This window comes from Zootermopsis nevadensis, unplaced genomic scaffold (assembly GCF_977971745.1).
Source record: "Zootermopsis nevadensis isolate Lab colony 2312 unplaced genomic scaffold, Znev_1.0 Znev_ptg000003l, whole genome shotgun sequence".
NCBI classification, from domain to species: domain Eukaryota; kingdom Metazoa; phylum Arthropoda; class Insecta; order Blattodea; family Termopsidae; genus Zootermopsis; species Zootermopsis nevadensis.
This window is the reverse complement of record NW_028259135.1, coordinates 3,963,201-3,982,178: the sequence shown is the minus strand read 5'-3', so window position 1 is coordinate 3,982,178 and position 18,978 is coordinate 3,963,201. Positions and strand designations below refer to the sequence as shown.

The 18,978-nt window shown below is 35.2% G+C and overlaps 2 protein-coding genes across 4 annotated transcripts; both read left to right on the top strand.

Moving 5' to 3' along the window:
- Positions 1–25: 25 nt before the first annotated feature.
- On the top strand, positions 26–9,015 carry LOC110838213 (uncharacterized). Of its 2 annotated transcripts, XM_022081211.2 has the most exons (8): positions 26–368; positions 2,246–2,494; positions 3,512–4,213; positions 5,061–5,237; positions 5,603–5,755; positions 6,608–6,835; positions 7,401–7,582; positions 8,567–9,015. In XM_022081211.2, the coding sequence occupies exons 1-8, from the start codon at positions 174–176 to the stop codon at positions 8,787–8,789; spliced, it is 2,109 nt and encodes a 702-aa protein (XP_021936903.1). In that variant the 5' UTR covers positions 26–173; the 3' UTR covers positions 8,790–9,015. The 2 variants fall into 2 exon arrangements, with proteins under 2 accessions (XP_021936903.1, XP_021936905.2); XM_022081213.2 differs by lacking the exons at positions 26–368; positions 2,246–2,494 and adding an exon at positions 3,106–3,340.
- On the top strand, positions 9,006–18,445 carry REPTOR-BP (REPTOR-binding partner). Of its 2 annotated transcripts, none has more exons than XM_022081219.2 (5): positions 9,006–9,131; positions 11,396–11,489; positions 13,051–13,172; positions 13,560–13,659; positions 14,857–18,445. In XM_022081219.2, the coding sequence occupies exons 1-4, from the start codon at positions 9,006–9,008 to the stop codon at positions 13,653–13,655; spliced, it is 438 nt and encodes a 145-aa protein (XP_021936911.1). In that variant the 3' UTR covers positions 13,656–13,659; positions 14,857–18,445. The 2 variants fall into 2 exon arrangements, with proteins under 2 accessions (XP_021936911.1, XP_021936914.1); XM_022081222.2 differs by lacking the exon at positions 9,006–9,131 and adding an exon at positions 10,696–10,889.
- The last annotated feature ends 533 nt before the right edge of the window (positions 18,446–18,978 follow it).

Sequence of the window (18,978 nt, the reverse complement as noted above, 5' to 3'; positions counted from 1 at the left end):
ATGTCTGCATGATTGAAGAGATATGATACGTGAAGGGATATTTGCAAAACCTAATTGCTAAGTGGGTTATACATGTTGCCTTGTGTTTAAGTATAATTTATAAGGTTTCCAAAGTGTTTGTTGGAAAGTAGTGACAGATTGTGTAAACTGTGAGGCTGCAGAAAGAATATATAATGTCTGTGTATGTGTTTGAATGGACTCGGACAGTTATATCTCAGCAGTATCTTGATTCCATGTCAGTTGATTCTCATACCGACAAGAATAATGTAATAAAAGAAATGGCTTTGACAGCGAAGGTTAAAGTTGAATGGAATAATAAAGGCCAGGTATTTTTGGAAGGCGCATGGGAACACATAATGAAAATACATGTAAGTTAATGCAGATGTCACTGTTATTTACTCTAGGGTTAGCCAGACACCTTCAACGTGGATGAAAAATATGTATAGGAGTTTATGAAGTAAAAGTAAGCTGTCGCTTGTTCATAGAGCTTTCTTGATCTTCTTACTTCATAGTTTGAAATTTATTTACTGACCTGTAACTTTTTCAATCAGAATATGTGTTTAGATTAATTTAACATTAATAAGCATGCAACTAAGGGAACAAGATCTTGAAAGTTCAGGAGTGGGCCTAATGAAAGGTGAATGACATACAGTTGCAGTGTGTTCAGGAGCTCCAAAATTTATTTACATATAACAAGACCAAAGAGGATGGAAATGGTATACATCATTTAAGGTTACAACAGTATTAAACATATGGTACAGAAGTGAGTAACACAATAAGGAAATGGCTGGAAAATTGTCAAATTAGTGGAAGGAAAAAGAAATGAAGGTAGTAACAATAATTACTGGCTTCAAAAAGCTACATAATTGTGGATGTTGGAAGGATTTCAAATTTGGGGGTTGGGCTAAGCAAACTGAAGCAAATACTGGAGGATAAAATGTTGCCAGAGAGAGAGAGGAGGGAGGTGACTGTATCACTATACATACTTATTCCTGTTCTTGTCTGTGATCTTTCATTTCACTGACATTTGTTTTAATTCAGTGATGTTCATGCATGGTCTACATGTAGACCTAATTTTCTTTGTCAGCCCTTGTTCTAGTGTATGTTTTCTTGATCAGAACTTCTGTTATATTTGTCATAAATAAATTATTGATTTATAGGGTTTGTAATGATTTAATCATTTGCCGATGTTATCCTATCATTACTTCTTCTTCTTCCATGGCCTCCTCAATTCTCCTCTTCCATTTGGTCCTTCTGTTAGGTCCGTCAGTCCGAGGTTGAGGTTTCGAAACAACTTCCTTTTTACGGTGCAAGGTTGTTAGCCTTGCGACCAACCCCCAACCTGGAGGACCAGGGTACCTGTCTTATTCTGACCTCTCCCCCTCGACCAATCTGGCTTGGGAGGTCCTACCAGTAGCTATGCTACCACCAGCATAGCTCATGGGATCACTGAGGTACTCAAGCCCCACCACCATGACAAGGTGCAGGTACCATTAAGTGGGGTATCCTATCATTACATTTATACAAATTTATTACATTCCATGGATCCATAAGATAGTCAGATGATAATAAGATGTGGAATAAGTTGTAATAATATATTACATATGCTTATTTCAAGTACAATTCATAATTTATATTTGTATTAGAAACAAGTATTATATTTGTGCTATGACATGTTCTATATCCTTGGCTTGGGCCTTTGAAGGATCTGTGGAATATAAATAAATTGTTTTCTATTCTGTACTGTTATACAATTTTACATATTATGAACACAGGAATAACATAATTAGTGATATGTTACAAATATATTCACCCATTATATGCAGTAGATAAATTTTATTACTCACTTATATTACATGAAGACAAGAAAACCATAATTAACATGATATATAGGATTTGTGGTTTTCATGGTGGTGAGTCTAAAGATGGCTGTCTTCTGGGTTGTTGCACCCTGTAGTCTGGTAGAAATTTACTGACATTTCAGAGGTCCTTGCCTCCATTATCAGGGTGACAATCATAGTGCAACAACCCAGAAGACATCCGTCTTCAACATAATGACATGTTTGTGAACATTTGAAATTCATCAACAGAGTAAATTGAGTATGTAATTAAGTATCTTTTTAATGCTACTTTTAATTGTGCCATTTTATTTAGAACGCTCGTTAGAATTGTGGGACTACATTTATGTTATCTGAACTTGAGTGGTACATCAGAAGTTTATCCTTTCATAATTTATTTGTTTCAGATTATGCTGGTGAAGTATTTAAAAATCCCAAGTCAGATGAATGATGAAGATGAAATTAAGGAAATTGTGACACCACCTTCTAGCAAGCCATTACCAATAACTCCTGTGCTCAGTTCTCCAGTTCCAAAGACAAATGCCAAAACAGTCATACGTTACATCAGACAGAAATATTTAAATGCAAGTCGTCGAAAGAAAGAACTGCATCTCCAAAACAATTTGGCAATACAAAGCAAGAAAACAGAACCTGAGGTATGCTAGAGTCATTTATAAAAGATGATTATGTGATTGTAAATGCCTGAGAAGTTCTGATAAATAAATTATTTCGTATTTTTATCTGTACTTCATTTTAACACTGCACATCATCTGAAGGTGTTACTGTATCATCAGGTGGTATACTTATTTTTGTTTTGAAGCATTGTTACATTTTTCTGTTTATATTTCCAGACAAATATTTTAGCTAAAACTATAAGCTATAGAATTTAAAACACAGTACATCCCAAAATTCAGAATGTAAATATGGATTGTATTGAACCTTGCTTTATTACAAACAAAAGATATCACAGTCAAATGTATTTGCATGAGTGGAATTTCTCACTGTAACAGAGTATGTTCTGTTAGGCCTTTTCATGCTTGTCTTATTTTATCACAAAAAGTGTAATTTCTTCACCAGGTTTCCATTGTGGCTGAGTGATTAAGCACTCCTTATTTGGATGTCCAGGGTTCACATCTTGGCCTGGAGACTGGCTATTCTGACTGACAGGTTTTCCTCAGTCCCTCCAGACAAATACCATGATAGTACTTTAAATTAAACCATTTCCACTCCCTTTATAATTTATCATTATTTATTAATTATTGTGTCATCTATGCCAGAATATTGTCACAAGATGGATGAGATGAAGGAAATGATGAAATGAAATTATCTATAATAATTGGACATCAAAAACATAGGGGAAAGCTGATTCATAGTTGTTAAATCATGGTATGAGTTTTATCCAATAATTTATTAAGAGGACAAAGAAAAGATAATAGTCTGTCCTCCAACGATTTGTTTCAGATCAAAAAGTCATGGTAATAATGAAGTGGACTAGTATTATGGTAAGAAAACTTGATGTGGGACTCTTGTTTTCCATATAATGTCAGTCACTGAATTATTTTTGCTCCAGTTAGTGCATTTCATTCTTTGAAGAAACAGATTATATTTCTGTAGCTGAAATAATAGTGAGATGCTGTAATTGCTAGGTTCATTATATTTTATTTTTGTTTCAGATTGAAGAGACAGTTGCTGCAAGGAACAGTAATGATGAATCAAAACAAGAGAATGAAGTTTATGTAAACATCACAGTTAGTGGCGATGTTGGCAGCTTAACAGGACTGTTATTACCAGTTACCAGTTCAGGTCAAGAGACTCTCGCACAGTTACCTTATCAGGTGTCTGTGTCTGAATCTAACCTGAGTACAGATGCCGTGCTAATTCTGGAAAAGAACATTAAGAGTGAAAATGACGTTGCAGTTGATGGTAATAATTCTGGGCAATCAGTTTGCCATTATGAGTTGTCCAACAACTCTGTTATAGAAACATGTCGAAGAGCAGACTCTGTTAACGCAAGACAGGAGTTTGTAGGAGAGAACATTCATGGCATAAAGGATTTTATGACACATGTAGTGCAAGACAATACAGATGTTGGTAGAACTATTTGGCATAGCGATAATAAGCAGTTTTTTCATAATCAAGAGGCTTGTAGAAATGAAAGTACAGACATTCTCTATTCTCTTAGTTGTGAATCTGCAAATTGCAATATTAAGTCAAACGATGCAAACGTACAAGAAACTGACATGCAGAATGGCAAGAGATGTGTAAAGAAGAAAGATTATGAGAAGCTGGCACCATTTAAATTCTTCTGCACACTCTGCTCATTTAAATCAAAGCGTGAAAGTCATTATCAACGTCATCTGGAATTGCATTCAAAAGTAAGTAATAGCTGAAGACCAGTTAACACTGAAGTAGTTTTGATTTCATGATGATTAATCACGAACCACTGTAGCTAAGTATATGAATTGTTATTTGATAAGAGAACATAATCTAAGAATATTTATGAAAAGTAATTGTTATTCAGCTGTTGAACAGTATCGTCCAGTGTGCACACATCTACTGCCAAATGTTTTCAGAAATATATGTTTTATTTATGCTGGGTAACCACAGTACAAATGTAAATATAGACTAAATTAAATGAAAGGAGACTAAGCTAACATAATATTATCTGCCATAACTTAATCTGTCACTTAATTTTGATTTGATGGGAAAGTATAATAATATGTCTATTCCAGTTACAGACATCTGTTGGTAAGCATTGTAACTGAATCAAAACAGTATGTGAGCAAAATTTTTAGGAATACATTACTGGTGCACCTACTGTGTTTATACTTATTTATTTATTTATTTGTAGTTTATTTGATGATGTGTCATTAGTTCAGATTGTGTAAGTATGTATGTGATACATAACCTCTCTTCTTTCTTTCTTTTTCTAACATGGAAGATAGGTGCCACAAACTATATTTTATGTGACGATATAATAACTTATTAATATGATAACTGTGATGTGAGATTAATGTTTGTCTTTTGTGTTCAAAACTGCCAACATTGAAATAATGTAAGTGTTTTAATGTTATGTTTACAAGTTTTGTGTGCTGAGATACATTTAGATTTTAATGATATGAAAGACATTTGATGATCTCCTTGGCTGGCAGTGCATTTGTAAAGATTAATACAAATTTCAAAATGGGAATTATTTTTTTGTATTTTTATTTTACTTTTAAGGTATCTGAATTATTCTCATGCAAGAAGTGTGACTTCACAACGATCAGATTAGGTCATCTACGGCGACACGAAATGAGCCACAGTGATACAAAGTTTGTGTGTGATATGTGTCACTATCATACTGACCATCATAAATTCCTATTGAGGCATCAACGTATTAAGCATGCCAGTATACAGGTCAGTGTTTATGTTTAATTCTCATTGTATTACTGATACTAGAAATCTGTAATCCACTCCTTTCAACTGATGACTGCAAAGGCAAATGATGACTTCTGTTAGATGCAGTAAAATTATTTGTGGTGTGGATATTTAAATATTTAGGTTTACATGTTAAAATGTACATAAGAATAGTAATGATGGTACCTCAGACTATGTTGTAGATTCTGTCAATAAGATTTTTTGCAAACAATAACATTTATTCAGTAAAGTAGACTGCTTGCCTTAATATGTTTTTTAAAAACAGCAAGTAGCACAACTTAGGCAGCATATTAACATGCCAGTAGCTAGTATGTTAAGACACTTCTTGCTCATTGCTGATCCAGGGACAGGAGAACATAGCACAGAAAGAGTTGCTGAGATGTGTTGAGTGTGCGTACAGCACGACACGGCCATACTTCTACAAGCGACATTTACAGGCTCATACAGGTGCAAACAGTTCCCTACTTAGGGATGAGCACAGGTTCCACTGCCAACAGGTAAGTGTTCTATGAAACACGACTATTTAAAAAGCTGCAACCCACATATTACTTGAGATTTGAGGTTGTCACAGCATTGCAGATGTCCATTGTGGCCTTCTGAACTGTAATGCCATGTGCACATGTAGGTGGATACCAACATTTCAGAGGAACATACTGCTTCTATCCTCAGGGATGGAGACGTGTTCCTCCAAAATGTTAGTACCTACCTACAAGTCCACATGGTGTTACGGCCACCATGGACATATGTACTACTTCCCATAAGAAATAATTAAGAAGTATCTTGAGTTACATTCTGTGATTCTAGTGTTCCATAACTAAGTTCATAATAATCATCTTGAGCAGATGGTAATTCCACACCTGACAAACAAGTTTCCCACAGTAGGGGTGACTTTGAAAGATCCTTGTGTGCTGCTAAGGTATATGCAATGGTTTGGAAGTAAAGTGGACACAGTGTTACACATGGCATGGTGATCACAGGAGCCTGGTGTAGGCCTACATTTAACAGGGACTGGTATTGTTATGTAATTTGTGATTTTTAAGTCATTGGTCATTAAGCAGATACTGTCTAAAACCTAATGTGTATTTTATGCATACTTGAAACTTTTGTTCTTGTTGAGGTACAAACAAAAATGTATGAGACCCTTAAAATAAATTAAGATGAATGAAACTTGTATATAATAGTTTATATATAGTACAGATTGTACCATGTAATTTTCACCCATATTGGTAACATATTTTGGGTGCTGTTACTTCCAGACAATCATGATGAAAATTATTTCATAATATTCATGAAAGATACTACCTCATGCATTTGAAATTCAAGTATTGCATTATTATTTTGTTCTTCAGTGTTCATACAAGACAGGTCGCAAGGTTCACTATATCCGACATGTAAACAACGTGCACAACAATAAGCGTCCATATCTGTGTGATCACTGTGGTAAAGCATTCAAGCGGCCAGATGCCCTCAAACAGCATCGTGTAACTCATGTGGAGCTAGACCCCAATCTGGGAGCATTCCGCTGTCCTGTGTGTGGCAAATGTTGTCGTGCCCAAGCTCAGCTCACCCAACACCTGGTAAGTGTCAGCTGCACTGATCAGCCTTATATAGGCCTGCCAATGCTAACTTTATGCCTAATCTATAGCTGTCTAACTAGCAATATTACTATTTCTTAAGTAAAGTGAAGCTGTCCCACTATATGCCATGTAGGCGCTTGGGTGAAGTGGAAGTACCCATTGGATGAGAGGCTGAGTGGGCCCCAGAACCGGTCTAGATGCAGAGGCTAGATGAAACATCCTGTGCCCCCATTGGGGATCGAACCCCAGTCATTCAATCTGTGGCCAGTCACTATACTGACTGAGCTCTTACTTAATATTTTTAAGACGTCTCAAACAGAAAACCAGCTGTCCTAACTATGGTTTCTTTAACTCTTCTAAGAAAATGGTGTGGTAGTCTCTTCAGTAGGCCACTACTGCTTTTCTTCCAATTCACCATATTTAATCATCTTAGTTAATGCCTAATAATGTCACAGTGGATAGTTTCTATCCAGGAATTCTCACATGGTTGCATGAGAGCTTTCTGTCACAGGTTAAGAATCAAAATACATTTTAGGCATTGGTTAAATTTGTGCTGGTTTCACAGGCTGTCCATTCTAATGTTCGTTCCTTCCTGTGTGAGATTTGTGGATCATCCTTCAAGACTCGTGCAGTGCAGCGCAAACATGTTCTCACCATTCATAAGAATCCAAAGGCTTTCTCCTGTTCACAGTGTTCACGTAAATTCAACACCAAATATGCCTTAAGACGTCACATGAAACAACACAGGTAAAAATATGTCCTTGTATATCCAATAAAGAGTTTGGGGTGAGGTCATATATAAATTGTTTACAGTCATCTCTGAATTATCTGAGTGTGGTTATCTGTGTTTTTGAATAACCAGTAGTCCATAAAACGTAAAGCTTGTGTGGAAATTCCATATGTAAGCAAGAAGTTATAGGAACAGCTTATTGTACCTGCTTTCTATGAAATGCTTTAGTTCATATAGAGATGCTAGCAGGCATTATAAAGTAATAATTACGCAATTTAGTGATCCATTTCTGTTTATAATTTCTGCTGATACATACTCCAGATACATTAAATTTGTCGTAGATGACCTCTGAGTTTTGTATCATTACAATTTTTGTACTTGTTAACATAAGAAAATGTTTTTGTGCATATTTGTGATGATGTGTGTGTGTGTACCAAATTTCATGTTTCTATCCCATCAAACTGAAAGCCAAAGTGGCCTCCAAGTTATAATTTCACATTCTGCTGAAAAGTTATTTTAGCAGCAATTTTTTTCTCTCTCTCTCTCTAAAGACAAAATTTCAGGACCATCTTTAAGTGTTATTAGTGGGATTTTTAACTCCAGAAGTACCCAGAGCTACCATGATGGTTGGAAGTTAAAAATTAGAATCATGAAGTGGCTTCTGGTGACACGATGTTTGTACCATGTTTCGTGGAAATCTGTCAGTTGGTTTTGAAGTTTGAGGAGAAGGTATCACATGGATGTGATGATGACGTAAACCTGTCTCAGCTAAAGGCTAAAGAAATGAAAGTGTACATGCATATCAGTTGACACACACAGAGCAAATACACATATATACATACTGTACTTGTTCCATTTTCGTTTAGGTTTAAATATACATGCATATTTGTAAAGAGAGCTTAGAACTGTGAAAATAATGAATAGTTGAAATTGATTCCTTTGTTTTTATATTTTGTTTTCTGGTTTTTACTAATCTCCCCCCTCCCCTCGGTCTGTTGCAGTCTGGACAAGAAGCGCAAGCCTAGTGGTAGTACTGATGAACGTGCAGTTGAATTTCTACCAAACAGAACACTCTCACTGCAGACAGAGCCTGAGGAAAACTTAAATGTGCTTCAGAGTGAACCTGTCTTAATTCAGGAAGCACCCAGAACTCACATGCATGACAGTCAGACAGCAATAACTGTGCAAGTAATTGGATTCATGCCATATTCAGATACAAACTGAGTAAATAAAATTACTACAAATTTGTGCATCTCAAATATTTCTGTTTTAAATCCCGAAATTGTTACGATGCAATTTTGTTTTTGGTGTGTTCTGTGAAATGGTGATAAAGATGGAGAAAACAGTCTTTCAGCTCTCTGGTTGTCTCTCTCTTTGATAAACTTTCAGGGAGTGTTTCTCTGTACCACTTACCATTAATGGCAAATACAGAAGTGGAATATGTTACGTACATACAGTAATTTCAGTCACAATAGAAACTACAACCATTATCACTGGATGGTTCCTGGCAGTGATGGGCATTGTTCGTATAAGCTGAGACTGAAGCATCGTTCTTTAACCTTCATGGTAAGTAAGAGATAGGATGCTTGTTGTAAAGCTAATCCTACATTAAACTTTCCTGTTCTCATGAACAAGCCTCTGGAAACTGAGTCATGTCTGTATCTGATATTGAGAAAATTCCACTGCTATAATTTAGGTTAGATTAATTTCTAAGATTTTTAATCTGCCAGTATTTAGGATAACCACTACAGTTGTGTCAACTTTTAATCCATTAATAAGCAATTTAACATTTATGCGTATGCCCGTTATGCCCTTAGTAAACTGGTTTACTAATTGAATGTTTTACACATTTTCTAAAGTTGAAGATGTATAGTATGATGTGTTTTTTTTGTTTCAGGATATACTCATAGTGAATTGAAGTGAAAATACTGAATTACCATCCTGTAACACTTGACCCTTAATCCACAAAGATGTTTTGTTTGTGTGTGTGTGTGCTACTTTCCTTTATTTTATAATTCCTCTTTGTTATTTCTCTTCATGTACTCATGTGAGCACTTACCATATTAGGGGGTGGTATATTGCCTTCATTAGTGGATCAGTAACCCAAATGCAGTGACTAAACAGAGGTAAAAGTTGTTCTTCACTTAGTTATACATATTCCTGTTTCTAGGGTAGGGGACTTGTGTTGAGGTGAAGATCTTGTTTGCAAGTTTGAGTCCTGATGTTGTATTTGCACAAATATGCATTAAAATTGTGCACTTGTTAAATTATACAAACTGTGTTTCAAGGCTTCTGTGTGGAACTCATATCAAGAGCAACTGGAAATAGACACCATAATATTCTAAACAAAATGTCTAGTTGTTGTTTGTAAAGAATACACAGTCCAACAACTTTTTGTTAATAAGCAAAAAGTAACTGTTATAATTCACATTGTGAGTGTTATTTGCACTGCACTGATGAGGCTAGAAGTGTAAGGGAAGCAGGTATTTATTTTATTTTTCTGTAATTCATTGTCATTCTGATTTAAAATTTCCATGTTTGAATGTGAGCATGAACAATTTAATTTGCAAAAGATGCATACTTTAGAATCATTTTTGTTTCATAAAGCATACCAGTGCTTTATACAAAGTATGAATTGCTATTAGCCTGTAAAAGGGCAGTTTTTTAAACTGGAATCTTTAATAAGATGTAAAGAACCTTTGAGTTTTAGGTATGGATGTCATTCATCTCAGCATGGACTTAGTAGTACGTGGCATTTCCACGAAAGCCTTGAGAAGCTAAATAAACAGTTAAGCCTAGATGAGTAACATTACCCACTCCTCGCTTCAATACTGAAAGTGGGCAGTATGTTCCTCCGAAACGTTAGCATTCAATCTAACCCAGATCAAGATCTGTATTCTGCTGACTTAATTTCTGGCAACGTATTAGGATTTGCAATGAATGATGGATTTCTACCGCGTGTGATTGGAGAGACCCAACAATCGCCGAGTTAAAGTGTCTTGCGTGAAATTAAAAGCAACTTCGGACTATTGGCCATAAATTTGTAACATTTGAATTACAATACGGTGAAGAACGAGCGACAAAAATCTATGAACAATTCCATGTCGTGTCAGATTACATTTTCTGCAATCTCTTAGTGAAAGAAGACCATCTGCTCCATTAATTTAACTTCTGGCTGCATGACAGGAATGTAACTCGATAGATTGCGCTAGTAGTGACAAACAGTCAGTGCCATATTGTGAAGCATAAATTTATTGTAATCTGCACGAAATAATGATGGATTTAGACGAGAAAGAAATGGATCAACAAGAACTGGAGGAAACGGTATTTCGCTATATTTCATACATTTATTTCCGTTGTAGTTATTCCGTTAGATTATTTCGTCGCGTGATTTAATATCATTTATTTGGTAAAGTACTCGACATTTTTACTGTAATATTTTAATATGCCGTAAAAACAAGACATTTAGTTTACTAATTGTATCTATAAGTGGTGTAGTTACTTTGTATTTTTCGTTGAGTACGAGAATGTACGTATTTTGTATCATACGTTATAAATAACATGGCCATAGTTTGTTAACGTTTAACCTATACACGTATATAATAGAAGAAAGAAACTCATACGAGAGGAGCTGGCATTACATGATACTGTGTTTATATACCGAACACTTTCTACTCCATAATTTATTAATAGATGTGCAGTATTTGTGGTGGAAATAATATGACTGGGTTAATCATTGTTTCAAGGGTTGTGGTTGGCTCTTAGTATTTCAATGTAACCAGCTTATTCTTGATGTTTTGTCTTGTAGAGTATATCCTAATTCCTTTCAGGATGAGGTGCGCAGTGACAGGAGGGAGGGAGGTAAACGTGGACGTAAACCTGGAAGGAAGGCTGCTGATAAAGTTGATATGAAGGCAAAACTTGGTGAATTTGCATTTTTTCTATTTTCAAGTGAAAGGTGTCATAACTGTTACTCATAAGTTAGTATTTTCATATGGAATGTTTATATATAATATATTTAACTGATGATTTGAAGTTCATAAAACATTTTATTCTTGTAGCCTGGAAACTTTGAACTGCTGTCAGAATAATATACCTCAAGTTTCCTGTTATAAATGTTTACGTCTTCTATGAATGCCTCAACTGATGGTCCAAACAGGCCATTGTGACACACACATTAATTTTTACAGGATTCTTGTTAAATTAAAATTGTTTTATCAACAAGAAAAAAATTAATGTTACTATATTATCAAACAGATTAAATGAGGAAGATGGTGTCAGTGGACATCCCAAAAAACAAGAGGTGCCTGAGCGTGTTGAAAAATGTTTAAGTACAATCAGTATTATCCTTATACTATCCAAATGAACCTCTTTCTGTGAAGTTTTCTCTATCGAGATTTTTAGCTGTTTAGTTTTTCTTCCATCAATTTCACATGCCAATTCATAAAACTCCTCTCTTTCACCATTTAGTTCAATATTCTTAGGTGTTCATATTATCCTTAGCAAGTGTGATACTGTTATTGTATGATCTCTCTGTTTTGAAATCATGCAACACAATGGATAAAATAATACTGATTTATTAATAACAAGCATTTTATAAAATTAATTTTGGTTACTACTTTTGAAATTGATTTTTGTAAAATGAAGGAGGAATTGGTGACAATACAAAGTTATGAGAAAGTAGGCAGAATTAATAGCAAGATAGAATGGTGCAGAGCAGAATTCAGACAAGCTTCCCAGTATCCGAGAAACAAATTGATTTGTGCGCCCAGCAGTTGTATTCAGAGGTCAGTAGGTGATGTTTTCTTGTCATGCCCCACTCCCCGAGCCAGCCTTTGCCAAGTCTGGATGATGTTCTTTGCTCTTTCCACCAGTAAGTTTGTAGGGCAGCTACTCTTCTAAGAGAAGAGTAAGTAAAGGAGAATCAGCTGTAGGAGTTATGAGTTAAGACACACTTGTCAGGTACATAAAGTCCCATCATGATTATTATGACTTGATGCACCACTGTTACATGTCATGGGTTTTATAAAGTAGGTCAGTTTTGATCAATTTGTACTTGTAATATTGTTTCAGTCACTATCATCTGACCTGCACTAATAATTTTTCATCACCAATCTACAATCAGGATCATTACTATAAAATTAACAGTTAAAATGGAAGGTGTTAAAATTTGGGATATGTAGGGTTACAGAATTTTCAGGTTTCAGATGGAAGAAAAAACCTTTAGGTACTGAGAGTAATAAAAATCTCATACACTGTGACATCTGAGCCCATGATGTCAGGACAAGCATTAGAAAATCTCAGCTGGTTTAATGGCTATTCTGGCTGTCTGAAGATTGTTTATTTGTTCTGTCTCTCCGGGTGAATTTACCAGCTCATTCAACATTATATAACCCCTACAGTTGAAATATATTTGGTAAGAATCTAAGAATCAGTTGGTAAATTGACTCCATATGAAACACTGTTAAATTGCTATATTTTTCAGAGCGAAGCAGGCAAAGTGCACGTGAATGTCGAGCAAGGAAGAAATTACGCTATCAGTATCTTGAGGAACTGGTAACTGACCGAGAGAAAGCTGTTATAGCTTTGCGTAAGGAATTGGAGAAGGTACATTATATTTTTCTTTCTGTTTGCAAGGCATTTGACTTAAAAGTGATCAACTTTGATGATTCGTCATACAGAAATAACTGAAAAAGCTTGAACAAAGATTGAAAAGCTCTACCTCAGTTTGAAGTATACATTTTCCAAATGTGTTCTTTGTGGTTTACATATTCAATTGGTCTTTGTGTTCAGTAAATATGACTAAAAACCTGTTGCTAAGTTAGACTACAGACATCATAGTGCATTGAGTCATAAATTAATTTTTGTTATATTTCATTTGATTTCACAGCATTGAAACATGTTTCAACAAAATGTTACAGAGCTTAATGAGATATGTGCTAATTTTTGTAAAATAAATCCTTTTCTGATTTTCCTTACGCGTACGTGTTGCAGTATCGGTCTTGGGGTCGAGAAATAGATGAGGGTAGAGTGCCTGAAGGGATCCCAGCTATGCTGGAAGAGCTTGGAGCAATCAAGCAGGAGAAGTAACAAGGTAAGGTTAGATGCCTCAACATGTTGAAAGAATTGTTATGTACCAGGATAAAACTTTTAAGCACCAGTCTTTCATAAATACTAATCTGTCTCCTCCTCCTTCTTGCAAAATTTAATGCACGTGTTCTCTACTCATGGATATCGTTCAGTCAACTCATGACAATATTTTTTTGACCTTAAACATTGATCACATATGACAAAGAACGGAATGAGAAATAAATATGCATGGCCCTGCAGTAACATCACAGCCATGTGCCAGCAGATTAGAAGATGAATTCAATCTGCTTATTTTTATCTGACATATATGTGTATAACCCCTTTGATAAGATATTGATATTATTTAAGTATGTATGTTATCTTCACAGCTACCAACAACCAAGACTTCAGTAATTAACTTCCCTTCATCTCCTTTCAGACCCCTGCCATTAGCAACATTGCTTCCTATTTATATTGGAATTTATCTACCAGTGAGTTTCCTTTTATATTAATGTTGTGGTTAAAATATTCTTCTTTTTCTCCAATTCACAGATTAGACTGATGGCCCGTTTCAGCTTATATGAATTCCAGGTTCAGTTTGTTCTACCAGGATCTCTTTTTCCTTTGGACCTATACCAAAGGGCCTGCTTCGGCACTCGTCCTTCCATCCTTTCCTCATGTTCAAACCAATCTTTTCTGTGTCTTCTGGTTGAAATAATATGTATCAAAATATGTTTTTTTCTAATCAAATCGCTCGATGCACACATTTTATTTTATACGTAGTAATGGTACCCCATATTCTAATTTAAATGTGTGGTCCCAGGTCTTCCTTGAGAAGTTTACAGTTACTCTGCTGGTCAAAAAGTCCCCCCACTGTCATCAAACCCAGAAGTTTATTACCACGTTTATAAGAGCCCACTATTAGGCCCTCCCCTCAGCTTGCTGAATCCAGTCCACTCTCTCCTTCCCTGTTTATTTTAGGTCTGTTTTAATATTGTCCTTCTGTCTATGGCTATGTCTCTCAAGTGGTCTCTTCCCTTATTGTTTCCACAGTAAAATTTTGTATGCATTTCTCATTTATCAAACTATCGTTAATTATGCATATCCTCATTTGGTGACATTCTTCATCTTCCAATACATGTAGGTACAGTCTTATTGTGAAAACAGTACTTTAAAAAACATACGTGAAACATACTTTTATGCGTATTTTTCACTCTTGCAGTAATTTTTGGCAGTGAAGTGAAAGACCGCGCAGTGTGTCATGCTTGGAATTGACCAACAAATCTGGGACATGGGTTTGGAATCCGAGAAGGAAGTCTCAGTTTTCAGTCGCACGTTTCTTTTATTGATTGATTAATATCCTCCACGTGTGGACTGGTGTTTTAACATGTCACTGTGTGACTCTGTAGGCTATGGTGACAACATCTTTTAATTTAAGTTCACAGAACAATATTACAAGTGCATTTGTGATCCTTTGCTTGATATGAAGAAACTTTCCTTCCTTCTAATCAGATTATGGGAAAAGTGAATCAGGTTCAGATCTTGGCAGTGACATTATGACGTGAATTCTTCTATCCAGTTCCATATTTAGAACATATCTTGTCCTTAGGTTTTTGCAGCATGAGTTCATTGTTTAACTTTGGCTTTTGAGGGTGATCTGTTGAGTATTATCCAGTGTTTCTACAAACATTGCCGTTGCCGTGTTCAGGGCGAATGTGTTGGATAAATTTTGGAACCCTTATATATGGCAGGCAGTACATGGTGAGTTGGATGTTGTATTGATGGAGTGGAAGAGCTGGTTGCTATCCCATGGAGCTTTGTCATTTTCGTTGTAGCTGGGTTTGCTTTTTTGCTGTAACAGATTTAATATAAATACTTGACAGGTACCTACACACCAGACCCCTTGTATTGTGGACACTGGATGCCATTTCTAATATTAAAAATTATTTGGCGAGTTTTTACTTCTACCTCAACATTAGGGCACTTGTGTCTTGGGGAAGTGGTAGGGTTATGTCATTGTCCATGTAGTAGCATCAGGTACCTGAAACATTCATACGCTGGTGATTGGTATGAAGCGTTTCTTATTAACAGTGGAGAATATTTTATTAATGCTGTATTATATGTTTACATTATGAACATTTTGCTATATAGTCAGCCAGGTGATTTATGAAATAGGTGCCAAAAAAATCTACCACTACTGTAAAAAACAAAACAGCCTTTGTTATGTGAGATTATACTTTTCCACGTCATTCAAATATTTTTGTGATATAAAATGTGTGTGCCTTGGAAACGTTTTTGTTTCAAACCGAAAGAAGCCAGAATGGCCTGTTGGCAGCTGTGATAAGATAAATGATACGTGAAGGTAAACACGATTAAAACATTCATATAGTCCAAAATTTAGGACTTTTTATATAGAATGGTTTTATATAAAGGTGATAATCTGTAATATACTGTATCAGAATTGAAGGTATTTCCTTTTTATAGAGATGTTTCTTATATATAGACTTTATTATATTTATTTTTTTATAAAATCTTTAGAAGGTTAATACTTTTATTCTTACAAATCTGTGAAAAAAATCTCATATTATAGTTTCAGGATCAGGGCAACACATTGCTAATGCTTATTGTGTTACTTCTTAGATATTCTGTTTGTAATCCTGGGGTCCCGGGTTCGATTCCCGGCAGTGCCCGAATTTATAACTTGTGTTGGGCAAGGCCGTGGTCTAGGCAACACGGAGTTTTCCTCCGGGGGCTTCCCCGGTTTCTCCGTGGCATCCCAACAATTACTCCATACTCCATACATACAGAAGAAGGCAATGGCAAACCACTTCTGGATCATCTGCCAAGAACGTATATGAACAGGTCCCAGTCCAAGAAAAGGATGGAAGGATCCTGTTCATAATATGTCGCCAACCTCTTGTAAGGAGATTGCAAGTTTTCTATGACATTATTGACTTCACATAAGCATACTCTTAACTGCTTTGACTTCAGTTAGAGGGGAGAGATGTTATTTTTAATTCTTGTATATCTTTCATAATTTTATCACATGGTTTTTGAACCGTACTTATAAAGCTTGTTATCTGAAGCTTTAGCCTTTGAGCTTTAAAATGTTGTGCAAGTTTAAGAAATTAGGAGACAATACAGAGCATTGGTGTTGGGGTTAGAGTGCATGTGAATTTTTTTTACATAAATCATGAAGAATATATCCAATATCAATACAGCAATAATACAGTTTACATCTTGATTTAAAATTTCTGCTCTCACATAATATCAAATGTCTGTAGTGACAGCACTTCTATCCCAAATTACACTTCTTCCAGGTAAGATTTTCCTCAGTTTAGTGTTCAATTTCATTGTTCCACAGGTAAGTATTAAATGGAAAATTTACTGCTAAAGAGTTCTATTTGTTGTAGGGTGAGTCCAGTGTAAAAGTAAAACAAGATTAATTTTTAGGGTCATGAATAATCACTGAACGTCTCAGATGGAAAAGTTGCAGGCTATAGAGATTTAGATTACTAAGTTAACTTCTTCAGTTTTCTCTGTAATTTATCAAGCTGGCCTAATTTTATTGAATATTGTGATTCAGGTAAGAAATTCATAAATTTTCGTACTTGTTTTTGAGTCTGTATTAAGCCTCTCACATTTGTAAAAAGTTTATTGATAAATGCTCAAAATAAATGTACAGCCGCTCTGTAAACTCTGAAAGTTAAGAGAAAATTATAGGACTGGTGTCTCCTTTCATAGAACTTTAGGTTCCTCACACAAAATGTAGGATGTTATTCAGTTGTCACACAGAACACTGGCACTGTTCAGTTATCACTTGATTGAGAAACACGGTACATCTCTAGTCATTTCATTCGTGCTGCCAAAGTTATTTTCCATAATATATTTTCAAAACCTTCAGTTACAACCATGTTTGTACATTGTTAGCTTTTCATCTTCACTGTATGTACCTGTGTTAAATAGTAAATAAGGACTTCATATGTCCTTTATATCTTTGTTTTTGCATGTAATCGCTGCTTTTGATTCAGTGTGTTTAGATAGTGCTGAGATTGGTGATACAATACTAAGGTTCTGGCACGGTAACAGCAGGAAAGACGCAGAACTGGCTTCTAAACCTGGAATTCCAAAGTACGCACAGCATTATAAATAATTCTCTCTTGTTAGTTTATGAGAGCAATGCTGCATTTATAGTATACTCATGATGAAACTTTTCCATATATACAGGTAGTCCCAAAAAGATGTATATACTTTATAATATGGAATATTAACCTTTTTATTGTTCTTCGTGTGTTGTGTTTACAAGAGGAACGTACTGTCGTCGCTAGATTTGCTATTTCACTAAGTGATAATGTTGACATATGTAATGTTTAGTTTATTAAAATGTCTTTATTATATTCAGTGAATGTGTATGTATGTATTTTTGGGACACCTGTATGTTGATGTAAACATTCAGAACAATTGTTCGCTGGAGTTGCAATGCCTAGGTTGAGAAATGCTGCTGCTGTTTACGTGTTTGCCGACACAAATTTTAATCAATGTCTAAAACTCTCTTGAAGTGTACTAGAAACAGATGAAACATAAAATGGTAAATTCAGCCCATGAAGTGTTTTTACCTTTCCCGATCAGACGCAGTGTTTCTTCAGTTGTGTTAGTTGACCGATCATTTTGTTTGTAGAAGCTGTATCATATGATGTATGCAATTTAATATGTGCGCGTGTATGCATGAAGGTGAATGAAGACTTACATAGAGTTGTTTGTGTAACTGTTGATTTTGTTGTAAATTAATACAAATATTGTATTCTCTAAAATTTGTTGTTTGTAAAAATCCTTCTTATACCATTTATTCACTGATTCCTTTGACTTTTCCTTTCTGTAGACTTGTTAATTTTGTAGAAGATTTATCACACTGACAGTAATTTTGGTGGAGGAATCTATTTAAAAAAAGCCTATTGGATGATAAAGTAGGAAATACAAACATAATTTTGGAATGAATATGAACTGGGATTTAATGCACTGTAGATTTTGAGGTTCTCGGAGTGGTGAAGACGTTAAATCCATTCTGGACTGACATGGATTGAACTGAGTCAGGATTGTGTCCAAACATGAACTTTCTTCAGCCTGTCTCGTGGTATACCAAATTATGTATTGTTAAGTACGATATGTATGTTACAGTAGAAGTATATAATATCAGGTGAATTATTCAGAATCGCCACTTGCAAATTGTACATAATAACTGGTTCTTCGTAATTGCCAGTTAATTATCGTTACTGCTACTTATGTAATGTAATGCTTAAATGTTTCATATTTTCATTTATATAATTTGTTTGATACAGCATTATAC